Raw genomic sequence first — 17,733 nt, forward strand, 5'->3', positions numbered from 1 at the left:
AAATTGTATCTTTCAAAGAACTAGCTCATTTCACTTATGCTACTTAAGCTATTCTGCAGATGTTTCCAAAATATTTCATTTTTATCTTCTTAATATCCATACAATCTCTAATGATGTTACTGCTTTAATTCCTGATAAATCTTCTTTTCTTTTTTCCAGATCAGTCTCACAACAGTTTTATCAATGCTATTTACCTTTCTAAGAGTCAGCTCTTGATTTTTTTGAACTTCTCTCTTGCTTTGTTTTCTGTTTCATTGATTTTTGCCTTATTGTTTCCTTTCTTCTGTTTAGATACTTTCTCCTTGACTTTTTACATTTAGAGTTCCAAAAATGTCAAAAGTGGCAATGAGAAATCACACAGCAATAACAACATTCATCTTGTTGGGACTTACAGAGGACCCACAGCTGCAAGTTCTTGTTTTTATCTTCTTACTCCTCACCTATGTGCTGAGCATTACTGGAAATCTGACCATTATCATTCTGACATTCATGGATTCTCATCTTAAAACACCCATGTATTTTTTTCTTCAAAACTTCTCCTTCTTAGAAATCTCATTCACAACAGTGTGTATTCCCAGATTCCTGTACAGTATATCAACTGGAGACAAAACCATTACTTATAATGCTTGTGCCAGTCAAATATTTTTTATTGGGCTTTTTGGGGCCACAGAGTTTTTTCTCCTGGCAGCCATGTCCTATGACCGCTATGTGGCCATCTGCAAACCCCTGCATTACATGGCCATCATGAACACCAGAGTCTGTACCATCCTCGTCCTCTGCTGCTGGATCTCTGGGCTGATGATCATCATGACACCCCTTGGTATGGGCCTCCAGCTGGAATTCTGTGACTCCAATGCCATTGATCATTTTGGCTGTGACGCATCTCCTCTTTTTAAGATTTCATGCTCAGATACTTGGTTTATAGAACAGATGGTTATAATCTGTGCAGTACTGACATTCATTATTACACTGATAGGTGTCATTCTTTCCTACACGTATATCATCAGGACAATTCTAAGATTCCCTTCTGCTTTTCAAAGAAGGAAAGCTTTCTCTACCTGTTCTTCTCACATGATTGTTGTTTCCATCACATATGGCAGCTGTATTTTCATCTATCTCAAGCCTTCAGCCAAAGAAGAAGTGGACATCAATAAAGGGGTATCAGTCCTCACTACGTCTGTTGCCCCTTTGTTGAACCCTTTCATTTATACTTTGAGGAACAAGCAAGTGAAACAAGCTTTCAGTGGCACAATCAAAAAAATTGCCCTTATTTTACACAAGTAAGAGCACATGGAATTTGAAAAATCAATTACAGCAATTATTTGTTCCATAGTATTTTTTTTCTGGAAGTTCTAACTAGTCCAGTAAGGTTAACTAACCTCAGAATCTTTTAAATCTTCATTTGTGAACCTACTCCGAATAAATAATTTCTTTCTCTCTTTAATCTCAATCCAAACTGTTTCCTCAAATAAAGGTACATGAGAATTCATTTCCAAGACATAAAATCTTCTCTCATCTCTCACTAATGGTTTCTATTAGTATTCAAAAGGAAATTATGTAACATATTAAATATAGTGTCTTTTCCATTTTTACAATTTTGTATCATTGGGAGGAAATAATGAGAGGCAGGTTGCTATAGGGTTACACTGCCTTCGTCTACCCAGATGTCTCCAGAAAGGAACTTTTAAACTTGTGGCCAGCCTGAAGAATTGAATCAGTCCATCCCTGTACAATCTCCCCTTTTGTCCATAACTATACTTCAAAACAGATTTTGAAAGAATGAAAATTTGGGGAAGCCTGTCTATTCTGTCCACCTAGATCTCACACTAACAACTCAAGTTAGAACCAAATCAGTGTTTTATAAGAAACCGGGAATCCACTTGTTTGCCATTTAATAGAAAATTTTGTTCAGCCCACTAATTCTTATAAATCTCAAATCTCAACTTAGTGACCCCTGGAAAAATACTTACTCAGAACTCCCAAAGTTGTGTATGTGCAATTCCAAATCAAGCCACAGTAGTATATTTCCTAGGGCTACTGAATTTGAAGTAAGGCCATCCTTGTGATCTGCCCATCATTTGGCTTAAGTATGTGCCTTACGTGTAAGGCACTCTCCCTAAAGTTTGGATAGACTCTCAAGTGCTGTTTGGCTGAGTCATTCCAACTACAGCTTGCCCTGCACCCACATAAAAGGAGCCTATCATTTTTAGCCAAAGCCACATTAATTGAAGAGACCATCCAAAATGAAAATTATTGAGACTAGTTCTTCTTAAATACTACTGGAAATTTTACCTGTTTTTTTATAGTGAGTGCATTTACTAATCCTTATGTTGTATGATATATGAGACAATTCTCTAGTAAATAAAAAAATCTTTTTTATCCTAGGTATTTAAAATAGATATTGGAACTGTTTCAAAATTAAAATAAGATTTAATATTATACACTTCAGAGTCTGAAAATGAAGATCATTTAAAGTTGACATTTGATTTTCCCTCTTTAATAAAATATTAACATTTCTAATTTTATACTTTACAACCCAAAACAGATAATAGTACATATGTGTTATATACACTGGCCTTCTATTTACTGGTTTAAAGTAGCCACTTTATGGTATGAGCAGTAAAAAAGGGGGAATAACCAACTAATCTCTTCAAAAAGACTACTGGAAACCTTGTCAATCAAAAAGGTTCAGATTGGAAGATATGAATTTTCTGGTTATATTTATTACACATGGTTTGTTTTTGCTTTTTTTAAACAGGTAGGTGTTCTGGAACTTTTGATTGCTAATGAGTGAGGAAAACAATTAGATCTATTTAACCCAAAATTTGCACTGGTTACAGATAAATTCCTATTCTCTGTTTTGGAAATTAATCTGATATTCTTTTTGAATATAAAGGAAAATAACCATCGTGCTATGCAAATTAAAGTAGAATTTAGTACAAGACCATATTAGCAATATAATGAGTATAACATGTTGAATCACTAAATTGTACACCTGGAACTACTATTACACTGTATGTTAACTAATTGGCTCCTCTGTTGGGAGCCTGCTTCTTCCTCTCCCACTCCCCCTGCTTGTGTTTCGTCTCTCGCTGGCTGTCTCTCTGTCAAATAAATAAATCTAAAAAAAAAAAAAAACTAGAAAGAAAGAAGAAAGAAAGAAGAAGAGAAAGAAATAACAGTACATCATAAAGTTTTACTTATCTTTACTTCTGGTACCCTAAGAGTCACCAAACCCATTGAAAGCCATCAGGTAATTCTTCAAAAAGAGAACTGACAATTTGGGCACATAAAAAGTCATAAAATCATACAAAAAATAGGAAAAGAGAGAAATACAATTATTTTATTGGAAAACAATTAATTAATGTAAGTAGTGCAGGATTCCTGATTCATAGCTGGGGAAAATGATGATATACATCTAAAGCATAAGTGCAATAGGATTAAACACTGGAACACAGGTATGGTGGCAAATTATATAACCAGAAAAAATATATTTGAAATTATTACCTCAACAGAAAAGAAATCCTCTTCATCTGAAAATATGTTTTATATCCCACTCCTAGGATGTAGTTTCTAATTCTTTTGAAAATAGAAATAACAAGTAGAGCTAAAAAAATGATAACAATATTTCTATTCATTAAGAAGATATAACATTTCTAAATTTTTTATACTTTATCATATAACCTGAGAATATAAAGCCATATGGAACAAAAAGGAAAAATGGAAAACGCCATAATCATAGTGAGTGATTTTAACACCTTATCTCAGCATTGCATAGAGCAAACTGACCAAAGCATCAATATGATAGAGACGTCTAAAGAACTCTTGTAGCAAACTAGACCTAATCATCAGTATGAAATATTGTACAAAACCCCCTGAAACTTGCACACTAATTTTAAGAGAAAAAAATGTTTATGAAATTGAAGTTATGAGTAAGCAATCAATATGAAGATATGTTGAAAATCTCACCTATATTCAGAAACTAAATAGCATACATCTGAAAAGCATCTGTGTAAAAAAGGCATTCAAAATGGAAATTAGAAAATATTGTGTACTCTATTATATGAAAATATTACATGCCAAAGCCTGTGTGATGCAGATAAAAGTGTGCTTGGACAGAAATATATAGTTTAAGTATTTGTATTTTAAAAAGAAAGAACACTAAAATCAGTGATTTAAATGTCCGTTTCAAGGAGTAAGAAAAAGTACAAATTAAAACAAAAAAATGTAGAAGAGAGTGTATAACATCAAAAACTAAATATATAGAAACAATTTTTCAGTAAAGGAAATCACCAATACCAAGGGTCGTGAAGAACTTTTACTCTGCTGGTTTGGATTTGAGTGTTCTAGATTTGAGTATTAGGTCTGATTACTATATAAGTGTTTTTTTTAAATCCTTGTTTAACTTGAACCTAGTTGCTCTATCCGTTTTTGAAAATGGAGTATTGAAGTCTCCAATTATTATTGTTTGAGCTGACTATTCCTCTCTTCATTTGTCAGTTTTTGCTTTATGTATTTTGGGTTCTATTGTTAGGTTCATATATGTTTTAAATTTTCTTTTTCAATCTTTCCCTTTCAACCTATTTATGTTTTTGAATCTATGATTATCTTCTGTAGACAGTATAGAGTGGTTCCTTTGTTTTCATTACTCCAGACTGAAAATCTCTGCCTTTTTGATTGGATAGTTGGATCCATTCCCATGTAATGTTATCATTGACATAGCTGGATATATCTCTGCCACTTTACTTTTTTCTCTCTATATATCTACTGTACTCTTTCCTCTTCTATTCCTCTTTCAATGCCTCCTTTTGCATTAAGTGAACATTCCCTGTTTTAACATGCTTTCACTATATTTTTGACATATTTTTCTATTGTTGGCTCTAGGGCTTACCATATACATCATAACTTATCATATCTTATGTCAGAATCATGCTTAAATCTAGTGAGATAGAAACATTACTCCTATATAGTTTTATTCTCTTTCATTTTGAAGTTTATTATGTTGATGAATGCACAACTATGCATACAGTTTAAAAACCACTGAACTCTGACTGACCATATGATTTCACTCATATGTGAAATTTGAGGAACAAAACTGATGGACATAGGGGAAGGGAAGAAGAAATAAAATAGGATGAAAACAGAGAGGGAGACAAACCATAAGAGACTCTTAACTGTAGAGAACAAACTGAGGGCTGCTGATGAGAGGTGTGTGGGGAGAAGGTTAACTGGGTTGATGGGCGTTAAGGAGGGCACTTGATGTAAGGAGCACTGGGTGTTATTTGCAACTGATGAAGCACTGAATTCTACCCTGAAATTACTAATACAGTATATGTTAACTAAGTTGAATTTAAATACAACCAAAAATAAATTAATTAATTAATAAAATAGTAATCTGACGATGTAAGGACAAAAAAATAAAAAAATAACACCACTGAACGGAGTACTTTTAAATGGATGAATATAGGACATATAAATTATGTATCAATAGTACTTACATATACTGGGATAAATATATATATGGGTTACATTTAAATATATTTTTAAAATTATACATATTTGTATAGCATACTACCTAGCCATTTATCCCAGATAAAACTTGCCATAAATATACATGGCGACTTTATAATAACCAAAAATTGACAACTCAGATGTAATTCAAAATGTAAATGATTGATCAAATTATTACACATCCATACCACTGAATAATAATTAGTAGTATAAAGAAACAAGGTATTGGTACAGACAACAACTTGGATAAATCTCCAGGGAATTATGCCAAGTCAAAAGTCAAAGTCCAATCCCAACAGTCATGTTCACTATTGACTTGTTTATACAATACCAAAATTACAAAATTACAGAAATGAAGAGCAAATTAGTGAATGCCAGTGATGGAAGGCTAAGGGAAAAGGAGGCTTGAGTGGCTAAACAGAGCAAAATGAGGAATACTGTGATAATGAAACTTTTCTGGCCTTAGGTTGTGTGGTTGTCAATGTCCTGGTTATGAGATTGTGTCTTAAAAGATGTGACCATTGCAAGAAACTGGGTAAAGCATGCATGAGTTCTTTCTGTGTTACTTATTATAAGTGCATGTGAATCTATAACTATATCAAATAAAACTTTTAATGAAAAAAAGAAAAAATCCATCATACCAAAATCAAGGAGAAGAAAATATATGTGCTTGAATGATCATAGAAGCATTATTTATAATAGTATGAAACTGAAAACTACAAAGGCAGAAAAACAGTAATAGTATGGATAAATGAAATATAGTTAATTTACATAAGAGAATATTATAGAGCAATAAGAATGAGTGATCTACAATCATGTGCAATAATATGGGAGGATCTCATTGTCTTATACTGACTGAAAAGAGTCAGACATAAACTGTACCATGTTACATGGCTCCACTAATATAAAATACAAAAACATGAAAATCTATATTATTACAAATCAGGGCAGTGATTTTCCTGGCAGTAGATAAGAAAGAGTGAGTGGTGGATGCTTAATAACTATCTGACTGAGCGCTAGGGAAATTTTCCAGGTGATAGTACTATTCTGTTCTGTTGTTGCTAGTTATCTATATAAGTCCAGTTAATGAAAATTCATTGTAATGTGCAGTTAAAATAGGTGCACTTTTAGGTATGCGTGTTCCTTCATAAACTGTTCTAAATTTTTAATGTAAAAAATTAAAACAAAAATTAAAAATCAAATTCTTTTTTTTATAATTTTTATTTTGTTATATTAGTCACCATACAGTACATCCCTAAAAATCAAATTCTTACATCCAGTTGCCTTACAAGAGAAGCCAGGCATTTGCTTTGTTTTAATATCATGGTTGCGGTTCTTTATATATTTAATGCTATGGTTATGCTTCTGTGTCTCTAAGGAAATGGTCCCACTGCTACATGTATATTTGTGTGTGTCAAAGTTCATCAGAAGATTCATTACTGGCTTTTATACATTAATCACAAAGGACCCTCTTGTTTATTTTTCACGTGATCTTATGCACCCATAGCATATTCAGGAAATATAATAGAAGCCATGATAGTTTATAAATTACAGGGCACCCTATCTCCGTGTCTAGAAAAGATCAGGCCATCAACTCTTCCGTAATCCATTTTTGGTATTCGTTTGCCTCCGTGTCAGGTTTTTACTTCTCCTCAAACTACTAAATGCAAAGAAGTTATTTCCTAACTTTGCAATGAAACAATATCAAGTGATGGTATCTGAAGAAACATTTTTAAGATCTCTGCATTGTCGGGATTTTGTGAGTGTGGGTTTCTAAAGAAAACACAGTTACTATATTTATACATCACTACCAGAAATTATGGAATTAAAAGGGCATGTGATATGATGAACACAGTGTTATATTCGACTAATGAATCACTGAACATTATATGAAAACCCTAATGATGTACTATACCTTGGCTAACTGAATTTAAGTTTAAAAATTGGGAAAAAAGAGAGCTTCCGGTTAAGATGGCAGGAGTAGGAGATACCTTTTTCAGCCGGTCCCTGAGTCGAGCTGGATAGGTACCAGACCAGCCTAAACAACCACGGAAACAGCCTGAGATGCAGGAAGATGCATCTGGATCTCGGAAATGAACATCTCCAGCGCTGAGTACTGAGCTACGACGGGGGAGCAACCGTCACAGATATTGGAACATAAACGGAAGGGGAAGGGAGCCGGCCGTGTTCGGGCACCGGGAAGTGGTAGCCACTTGAAGGGGAGAGCGAGCAGGGCTTCACAGCGGCACCCGCAAAACAGCAGACTGAGACCGGCCGGGTGCGTGCGCCACCAGGCATCTCGCGAACACCGAACTCTGTGCGCTCACTGATCCAGACTGAGACCGGGAGCTTCGAGCACGCTGCGCGACTGAAGCGGCAGTAGAAACAAAAGGACAGAATGCGCCAGCCCTGGAAGTGAGGAGTTAGGGACGCGGTGTGGGCACACACTCCCGGGGCAGCTGCAGGTTGAGCAGCACCAGCAGTAAAGAGTTAAGTGACAGAACATTAGTAGAATGGCAATCCCTCTGCTTACAGAGGCTGAAGGCCAGCTGCTACTCTGACTCTCAGAAGAGGCACAGCAAACCGCCAGGGAAAGCCGCCAGAGAACAAAAGCCTGGAAATACCAGCTCAGAGATTGCCATCCCCATCCTCCCCTCGCAGAGGACGTGGAACTCTACCCAAACAGGGATGCCTGGCATATCGGGGTGGCGGCCCCTCCCCCAGAAGGCAGGCTGAAAATCAAGAAGCCCACAACCCGGGCGTCTGGGTGGCGCAGTCATTGGCGCCCTGTCTTCAGCTTAGGTGTGATCCCGGCTTTGTGGAAAAGAGTCCTCATCGGGCTCCTCCGTGTGACCTGCTTCTTCCTCTCCCACTCCCCTGCTTCTGTTCCCTCTCTCGCTGGTTGGCTGCCACATAAATAAATAAATAAATAAAATCTTTAAAGAAGAAGCCCACATCCCTAAGATCCCTATAAAACAAGGGGCACGGCCTGGGACCCAGTCAATAATTTGGGCTCTGGACATCCCAGCAACCCCTCCTCATCAGAATGACAAGAAGGAGAAGCCCCCCCCACCACCACCAAACAAAGAAAAGACAGTGAGTCTGTGGCCTCTGCCACAGAAATAATGGATATGGATGTAACCAAAGTATCAGAAATGGAATTCAGAGTAACGATGGTCAAAATGATGAGTAGAATTGAAAAACTATTAACGAAAAGGTTACTGAGAATATAGAATCCCTAAGGACAGACATGAGAGCGAATTTGACAGAAATTAAAATTTCTATGAGCCAAATGCAGGCAAAACTAGAGGCTCTGACGGCCAGGATTTCTGAAGCAGAGGAACGTGTTAGTGAATTGAAGGATGGATTAATAGAGGAAAAAACGAAAGCTGCTCTTAAAAAAATCCAAGCCCACGAATGTAGGTTACGGGAGATTACTGACTCAATGAAACGATCCAATGTTAAAATCATCGGCATCCCCGAGGGGGTGGACAAAAACAGAGGTCTAGAGGAGATATTTGAACAAATTGTAGCTGAAAACTTCCATAATCTAGCGAGGGAAACAAACATTCATGTCCAAGAGGCAGAGAGGACCCCTCCCAAGCTCAACCACGACAAACCTACGCCACGTCACGTCATAGCGCAATTCGCAAATATTAGATGCAAGGATACAGTATTGAAAGCGGCCAGGGCAACGAAATTTCTCACGTACCAAGGCAAAGGCATCAGAATTACGTCAAACCTGTCTACACAGACCTGGAATGAGAGAAAGGGTTGGGGGAGCATATTTAAAGCTCTTTCAGAGAAAAACATGCAGCCAAGGATCCTTTATCCAGCAAGGCTGTCATTCAGAATTGATGGAGAAATAAAGACATTTCAGAATCACCAGTCACTAACCAATTTCGTAACCACGAAACCAGCCCTACAGGAGATATTACGGGGGGCTCTATAAAAGTAAAAAGGCCCCAAGAGTGATACAGAACAGAAAGTCACAGCCAATACAAACAAAGACTTTACTGGCAACATGGCATCATTAAAATCATATCTCTCAGTAATCAGTCTTAATGTAAATGGTTTGAACCATCCCATAAACACCACAGGGTTGCAGATTGGATAAAAAGAAATGACCCATCCATTTGCTGTCTACAAGAGACTCATTTCGAACCCAAAGATGCATTCAGACTGAGAGTAAGGGGATGGAGTACCATCTTTCATGCAAATGGACCTCAAAAGAAAGCTGGGGTAGCAATTCTCATATCAGATAAATTGGATTTTAAACTACAGACTATAGTTAGAGACACAGAAGGGCACTATATTATTCTAAAAGGAAGTATTCAACAAGTGGATATGACAATTATAAATATATATGCCCCCAACAGGGGAGCAGCAAGATACACAAGCCAACTCTTAACCAGAATAAAGAGACATATAAATAAAAATACATTAATAGTAGGGGACCTCAACACTCCACTCTCAGAAATAGACAGAACACCCTGGCAAAAACTAAGCAAAGAATCAAAGGCTTTGAATGCCATACTCGACGAGTTGGACCTCATAGATATATATAGAACACTACACCCCAGAACCAAAGAATACTCATTCTATTCTAATGCCCATGGAACATTCTCAAGAATAGACCATGTTCTGGGACACAAAACAGGTCTCAACCGATACCAAAAGATTGAAATTATCCCCTGCATATTCTCAGACCACAACGCTCTGAAATTGGAACTCAACCACAAGGAAAAATTTGGAAGAAACTCAAACACTTGGAGACTAAGAACCATCCTGCTCAGGAATGACTCGATAAACCAGGAAATCAAAAATCAAATTAAACAATTTATGGAGACCAATGAGAATGAAAATACAACAGTCCAAAACCTATGGGATACTGCAAAGGCAGTCCTAAGGGGGAAATACATAGCCATCCAAGCCTCACTCAAAAGAATAGAAAAATCTAAAATGCAGTTTTTATATTCTCACCTCAAGAAGCTGGAACAGCAACAGAGGGACAGGCCTAATCCACGCACGAGGAAGCAGTTGACCAAAATTAGAGCTGAAATCAATCAAGCAGAAACCAGAAGTACAGTAGAGCAGATCAACAGGACTAGAAGCTGGTTCTTTGAGAGAATCAATAAAATTGACAGACCACTGGCAAGACTTATCCAAAAGAAAAGAGAAAGGACCCAGATTATTAAAATTATGAATGAAAAAGGAGAGGTCACGACGAACACCATTGAAATTGGAAGGATTATTAGAAATTTTTATCAACAGCTATATGCCAATAAACTAAGCAATCTGGAAGAGATGGAATCCTTCCTGGAAACCTATAAACTACCAAGATTGAAACCGGAAGAAATTGATTCCTTAAACAGGCCAATTAATTATGAAGAAATTGAGTCAGTGATAAACAACCTTCCAAATAACAAAACTCCAGGCCCGGACGGTTTTCCTGGGGAATTCTACCAAACATTCAAAGAAGAAATAATACCTATTCTCCTAAAGCTATTTCAAAAAATAGAAACAGAAGGAAAGCTACCAAACTCATTCTATGAGGCCAATATTACCTTGATCCCCAAACCAGGCAAAGACCCCCTCAAAAAGGAGAATTACAGACCGATTTCCCTAATGAATATGGACGCCAAAATCCTCAACAAGATACTTGCTAATAGAATCCAACAGTACATTAAAAGGATTATCCATCACGATCAAGTGGGATTCATACCTGGGATGCAAGCGTGGTTCAATATTCGCAAATCAATCAGCGTGATACATCATATCAACAAGAAAAGACTCAGGAACCATATGATCCTCTCAATCGATGCCGAAAAAGCATTTGACAAAATACAGCATCCTTTCCTGATTAAAACCCTTCAGAGTGTAGGAATAGAAGGTACATTTCTCAATCTCATAAAAGCCATCTATGAAAAGCCTACTGCAAATATTATTCTCAATGGGGAAAAGCTGGAAGCCTTTCCCTTAAGATCAGGAACACGACAAGGATGCCCACTCTCGCCACTATTATTCAACATAGTACTAGAAGTCCTTGCAACAGCAATCAGACGACAAAAAGGGATCAAAGGTATTCAAATTGGCAAAGAAGAAGTCAAAATGTCTCTCTTTGCAGATGACATGATACTCTATATGGAAAACCCAAAAGAAGCCACTCCCAAACTATTAGAAGTTATAGAGCAATTCAGTAACGTGGCAGGATACAAAATAAATGCTCAGAAATCAGTTGCATTTCTATACACGAATAACGAGACCGAAGAAAGAGAAATTAGGGAATCCATCCCATTTACAATAGCACCAAAAACCATACGTTACCTTGGAATTAACTTAACCAGAGACGTAAAGGACCTATATTCTAGAAACTATAAATCACTCTTGAAAGACATTGAGGAAGCCATAAAAAGATGGAAAGATATTCCATGCTCATGAATCGGAAGAATTAACATAGTTAAAATGTCCATGCTACCCAGAGCAATCTACACTTTCAATGCTATCCCGATCAAAATACCAAGGACATTTTTCAAAGAACTGGAACAAACAGTCCTTAAATTTGTATGGAAACAGAAAAGGCCCTGAATCTCCAAGGAACTGTTGAAAAGGAAAAACAAAGCTGGGGGCATCACAATGCCGGATTTCGAGCTGTACTACAAAGCTGTGATCACAAAGACAGCATGGTACTGGCACAAAAACAGACACATAGACCAATGGAACAGAATAGAGAGCCCAGAAATGGACCCTCGGCTCTTTGGGCAACTAATATTTGATAAAGCAGGAAAAAACATCCGGTGGGAAAAAGACAGTCTCTTCAATAAATGGTGCTGGGAAAATTGGACAGCTACATGCAAGAGAATGAAACTTGACCACTATCTCACACCATACACAAAAATAAACTCCAAATGGATGAAAGACCTCGATGTGAGACAGGAATCCATCAAAATTCTAGAGGAGAACATAGGCAGCAACCTCTACGACATCGGCCAAAGCAACCTTTTTCATGACACATCCCCAAAGGCAAGAGAAACAAAAGATAAAATGAATTTATGGGACTTCATCAAGATTAAAAGTTTCTGCACAGCCAAGATAACAGTCAGAAAAACTAAGAGGCAGCCCACGGAATGGGAGAATATATTTGCAAATGACACTACAGATAAAAGACTGGTATCCAAGATCTACAAAGAACTTCTCAAACTCAATACACGAGAAACAAATAAACAAATCAAAAAATGGAAAGAAGATATGAACAGACACTTTTCCAATGAAGACATACAAATGGCTAACAGACACATGAAAAAATGTTCAAAATCATTAGCCATCAAGGAAATTCAAATCAAAACCACACTGAGATACCACCTTACGCCAGTTAGAATGGCAAAAATAGACAAGGCAAGAAACAACAATTGTTGGAGAGGATGTAGAGAAAGGGGATCCCTCCTACATTGTTGGTGGGAATGCAAGTTGGTACAGCCACTCTGGAAAACAGTGTGGCTTAAAAAGTTAAAAATTGAGCTACCCTATGATCCAGCCATTGCGCTCCTGGGTGTTTACCCCAAAGATACAGACGTAGGGAAGAGAACGGCCATATGCACCCCAGTGTTCATAGCAGCAATGACCACAAGAGCTAAATCGTGGAAGGAGCCGAAATGTCCTTCAACAGATGACTGGATTAAGAAGTTGTGGTCCATATATACAATGGAATATTACTCAGCTATCAGAAAGAATGAGTTCTCAACATTTGCTACAACATGGACGGCACTGGAGGAGATAATGCTAAGTGAAATAAGTCAAGCAGAGAACGACAACTATCATATGATTTCTCTTATCTATGGAACATAAGAACTAGGATGATCGGTAGGGGAAGAAAGGGATAAAGAAAGGGGGGCAATCAGAAGGGGGAATGAAACATGAGAGACTATGGACTATGAGAAAGAAACTGAGGGCCTCAGAGGGGAGGGGGGCGGGGAAATGGGATAGACCGGTGATGGGTAGTAAGGAGGGCACGCATTGCATGGTGCACTGGGTGTTATACGCAACTAATGAATCATTGACCTTGCATCGGAAACCGGGGATGTACTGTATGGTGACTAACATAATATAATAAAAAATCAAAAAAAGAAAAAATGGGAAAAAAATCTTCAATTTTAACTTTTACTTGCACTAGGGACCCAGGGACATTTTTGGTGAAACTGTCCACAGAAGCTATGAATGACTATCAGAAAACTAAGTATGACACTTCACAGTTTTAAGTTTGAAAATTTTCAGGAATAAAAAAAAATGGTGAAATAACTCAAAGGTACAGTAGCACCCAATTTGAGGGCATAGTTTGTGTTTGTCCTTTAACCTCTGTGTAGACATATTTAGAAATCTCATGAGGTGAATTCACAGTACTTTTAAAGTATTTTTTTAATGGTACCTGACTTGTAAATAAGTTACATTCATGAGCAAAGCTAGTTTCACCTTTTAGTAAATATAAGATTACCAGAATTAGCTTTCTTCCCACCTCCTTGTCCTCAAACAATTTATATTTTTAAAAGAAAATGAAAAAAAAAAAATCAAAACCCATTAGCTCAAGTCTTTATTTAAAGGTTTTAACATAAGGATAACTCAAGATGACCATTATCAGGTTAGTAAGCAGGTTGAAGATTTCCAGGGAAGATTTTTGAAAAGGCTCAATCAAAGGCCAGTATTTTACTGAAAAGTGTTTGCCACTCAAATTCTCAGGAAGTAAACTGAGGTGGTGTTGACCATGCGACAGAATGCAAGGGTTGTGAGCCCGTAGCTATGGGTTAGCAGCTATTGGTTGGACACTTTGGATTGAGCAAAGAAATGGGGAAGAACACGTGGGAATAAAATCTTGCAGAGATGAGTAGAAATTCTTCCGTCCTTCAGTATATGTCACAATAGCTGATAATAAGAGGTCAAATATCTGAACTTTTGCCAAAAAAATGCAAGATTGGAATTATACACAACAAATTCGTCAGACAGTAAAATGCTGAGAAGCAGATTTTCCTGTACTTCCTCCTGCTAATCACTGTGAATCCTTGGATGTTGGAGAGAGTCAAGAGATTGCCAAAGACATGATCCTATTCTATATCACAAATCGACATTTTGATCATTCTTTGAGTGTCTCAGCTAAATTTGAGGGTATAATAACACTAACATAAATTCTTCTCTGTAAGTCAAGTCCAAAACCCTCTTTTGTGATCAAGCCTATAAATCCTAGGGATATAATGAGTTACTGTCTCCATAAAGGAAAACTGACAGTCCTAGGGTCACTGATTGTAGAGTCAAAACATCTGAGTAGCTTCTAATACAAATGAGTCAGCCATAGCTGAGGAAAAGCTACGTACCAAGTATTTACCTACTCACGAATGGCAGAGTCCCTGACATCTGGCTTCCTTCCTTCTCTAATAAAACACTAAGCACTCAAAGATGGCCGTAGCAAAACTAGAGCAGGACATAAACTTGAGTAAGCTCGTTATTTTTATTCCGCATGTGGGTTAGTATGACTAAACGAGACACCAAACAAACAAATATGATAAAGGAAGATTAAACAGCATGATGCCCAGTGAAGTACCCTGTCTTGGATGAAACAAGCAAAATGGAAAAAGGTTACAGAAAAGGAGTGACTTAAAATACAAGGGATAAACTTGGCCTAATTCAAAAATGTGTTAGGCTTAAATTATCTCACTGGCCAAACTAATCCTTACTGCCTTTGGAGGCAAGAGTTTACCAGAAAACAATGCAGAATAAGGAGCAGGCGTAAAGGGGTTTGTTGAGTATTCATGAAAGATGAAGTGACAGTATTTCTCACTCAGAATAGAAAAAAAAAAAAAGGATGGATAGGTACAGGGTTTGGCAGATAGCCACACTAGACAGCAGAAGAGCTAAAGACAACAGACCCACAAGTCAAGTTATTTAAAAAGCAGTCTGTCTTTGGAACATTCATAATTATCATTCCACTCATTTTTTAACAACAGCAGGTAATTAATAATACTATTACCTTCCTGCATTGGATCTTATTAAATTTCTTAACTGTAAAGGATATAAAATATGACTATATTTTTAAGAGCATTGGTATAATGGTATAGAGAACAGATGCTACAGGTAGTATGGCTGGAGAAGGAGGGTAGGAAAATGGAATAACCAGGAAATAGAAAAGTGATTATTGGAAACATGATGGTATTTTTCTCATGCACTGCTGTGATGAATTATGTTCATCTTTATGATTAATTTTCTTTCTGTTGTAAATATATTTTCTTAGAATTCCACTTTACCTGTATGAGGAAAGGAAAATAGGACACCTAAAATCGTAATCTTAGAGATGCTTAAAGTTTAGATAATCAAAAGACAGACATGAAAAAGAGAAAATGTAGTCATAAATCTCTGGCTACTACAATGAACTTTATTGTTATGAACTGAGCAGTGAAGGAGAGGTTGAGATGCCGGCATGGTTCAGTGGAGACTGTCAGGGGTAGACTGGATGGAACAAAAAAGTAATGAAAAACTAATGTGCCTGGGATAGTCAACTTGATTTTTGCCTCAGTGACATTAAAACCAAGATAATAGAAAATTTCAACTTGAGACAAGCTATCTGAAAGTGTGCAGTTTCTGTGATGATAGCCTGTATCCAACACTTCCTCCTGGGTGAGGATCAAAATAATCAAATGTGCAAAGATTCCTAGGCTATGTTGTGACGTTCTGATACTCGTAAAAAAGTTTCAAGATCCAAGAGAAAAGACCCAAAGCCAAGAGATGACTTTTCACTGAAAGAATTTCTGTCGTAGCCCTTTAAACAAGCAAACAAAAAAATAGGAAATTGTGTCCAAGTCTAATAATGGTTGTTAGAGAAGGCAAATTCTAGATAAGGTGATGATCTAAGTAATGAAAGCATCACTACCATCTCAGTATTGGCATTTCAAATGTAAAAAAAGTTGAGGATTGAAGAATGACACTTACATTTGCTATCAAGTTTCAATTCAAATAGATGGTTGCCAGAGGGGAGGTGGGTGGAATTTGGGTTAAATAGGTGATGGGGATTAAGGAGCCTGCATTTTGTGATGAGCACTGGGTGTTGCATGTAAGTGCTGAATCACTAAATTGTACACCTGAAACTAACATTACACTGTATGTTAATAACTGAAATTTAAATAAAAACTTTTAAAAAGGGAAATATAATAAATAAATTAATTAATTAAATTCTAAGAGTAATCACAGAAGTATGAAGACCACATTGGGTTAGGGCAGTGTGTCCAAGTATGAAAACTGTCAGGGAGAAGGTAAGAAGAGTGCTAAAGGCTACTTATTCCATTGGGTAAAAGCCAGAAATATTCTTCTGTTTTTTCTTTTTTTCTGTAACAATTCTTTTAATATGTTATGTTAGTCACAATATAGTACATCCTTAGTTTTTAATGTAGTGTTCCATGATTCATCGTTTGCGTATAACACCCAGGGCTCCATGCAATATGTTCCCTCCTTAATACCCATCACCGGCCTAATAACCATCACCCCCTCTCCTCTGAAGCCCTCAGTTTGTTTCCCAGAGTCCATAGTCTCTCATGGTTCATTCTCCCTTCTGTTTACCCCCCCTTCATTCTTCCCTTCCTTCTCCTACCCATCTTCCTACTGTTCCTCAGGTTCCACAAATGACTGAAACCATATAATAATTGTCTTCTCTGCTTGACTTATTTCACTTAGCATAATCTCCTCTAGTCCTGTCCATGTTGCTGCAAAGGTTGGGTAATCGTTCTTTCCGATGGTCGAGTAATATCCCATTGTATATATGGACCACATCTTCTGTTTTTTGCCCAAGTGTAGCACTCAGATTACTCAATCACATCTCCTAAGGTAAGGTAAAATAATAAAAGTTGAAGAAAAAGAAAAAAGTTGCCTTAGAGTGTTCATTTAATGGAACTCACTCTTCCTAAAAAGAAAAAACAAAATGAGGAAGTGGGGAAGAATGCTGTGCTAAATATGCAATTCAATAACAAGCCTTATTAGCCAAATTTCTCTTGCTAATAGTAGCAAAGAAAGGGCCAAAATTATACTGACTGTGTAGGTGATTAAGTAAAAAAAAGAAAAAACACCTATGAACTGGCTTGCCTTTATGCTTCATCTATTGCTCATTGCCATGTGGTATTGAGAGACCCCCTCTTATCAAGATTCGGTTTCTCAAATTGCCCTTGCAGATTGGGGTGAAGTCAGAATTTAGCA

At 37.0% G+C, this 17,733-nt stretch overlaps 1 protein-coding gene across 1 annotated transcript; it reads left to right on the plus strand.

Moving 5' to 3' along the window:
- The first annotated feature begins 345 nt into the window (after positions 1 to 345).
- LOC103682346 (olfactory receptor 6C2-like) lies at positions 346 to 1,340 on the plus strand. The gene has a single exon (XM_008711937.1). The coding sequence runs from the start codon at positions 346 to 348 to the stop codon at positions 1,282 to 1,284; it is 939 nt and encodes a 312-aa protein (XP_008710159.1). The 3' UTR covers positions 1,285 to 1,340.
- The last annotated feature ends 16,393 nt before the right edge of the window (positions 1,341 to 17,733 follow it).

The sequence above is a fragment of the Ursus maritimus genome, unplaced genomic scaffold, assembly GCF_017311325.1.
Source record: "Ursus maritimus isolate PB19 unplaced genomic scaffold, ASM1731132v1 scaffold_23, whole genome shotgun sequence".
NCBI classification, from domain to species: domain Eukaryota; kingdom Metazoa; phylum Chordata; class Mammalia; order Carnivora; family Ursidae; genus Ursus; species Ursus maritimus.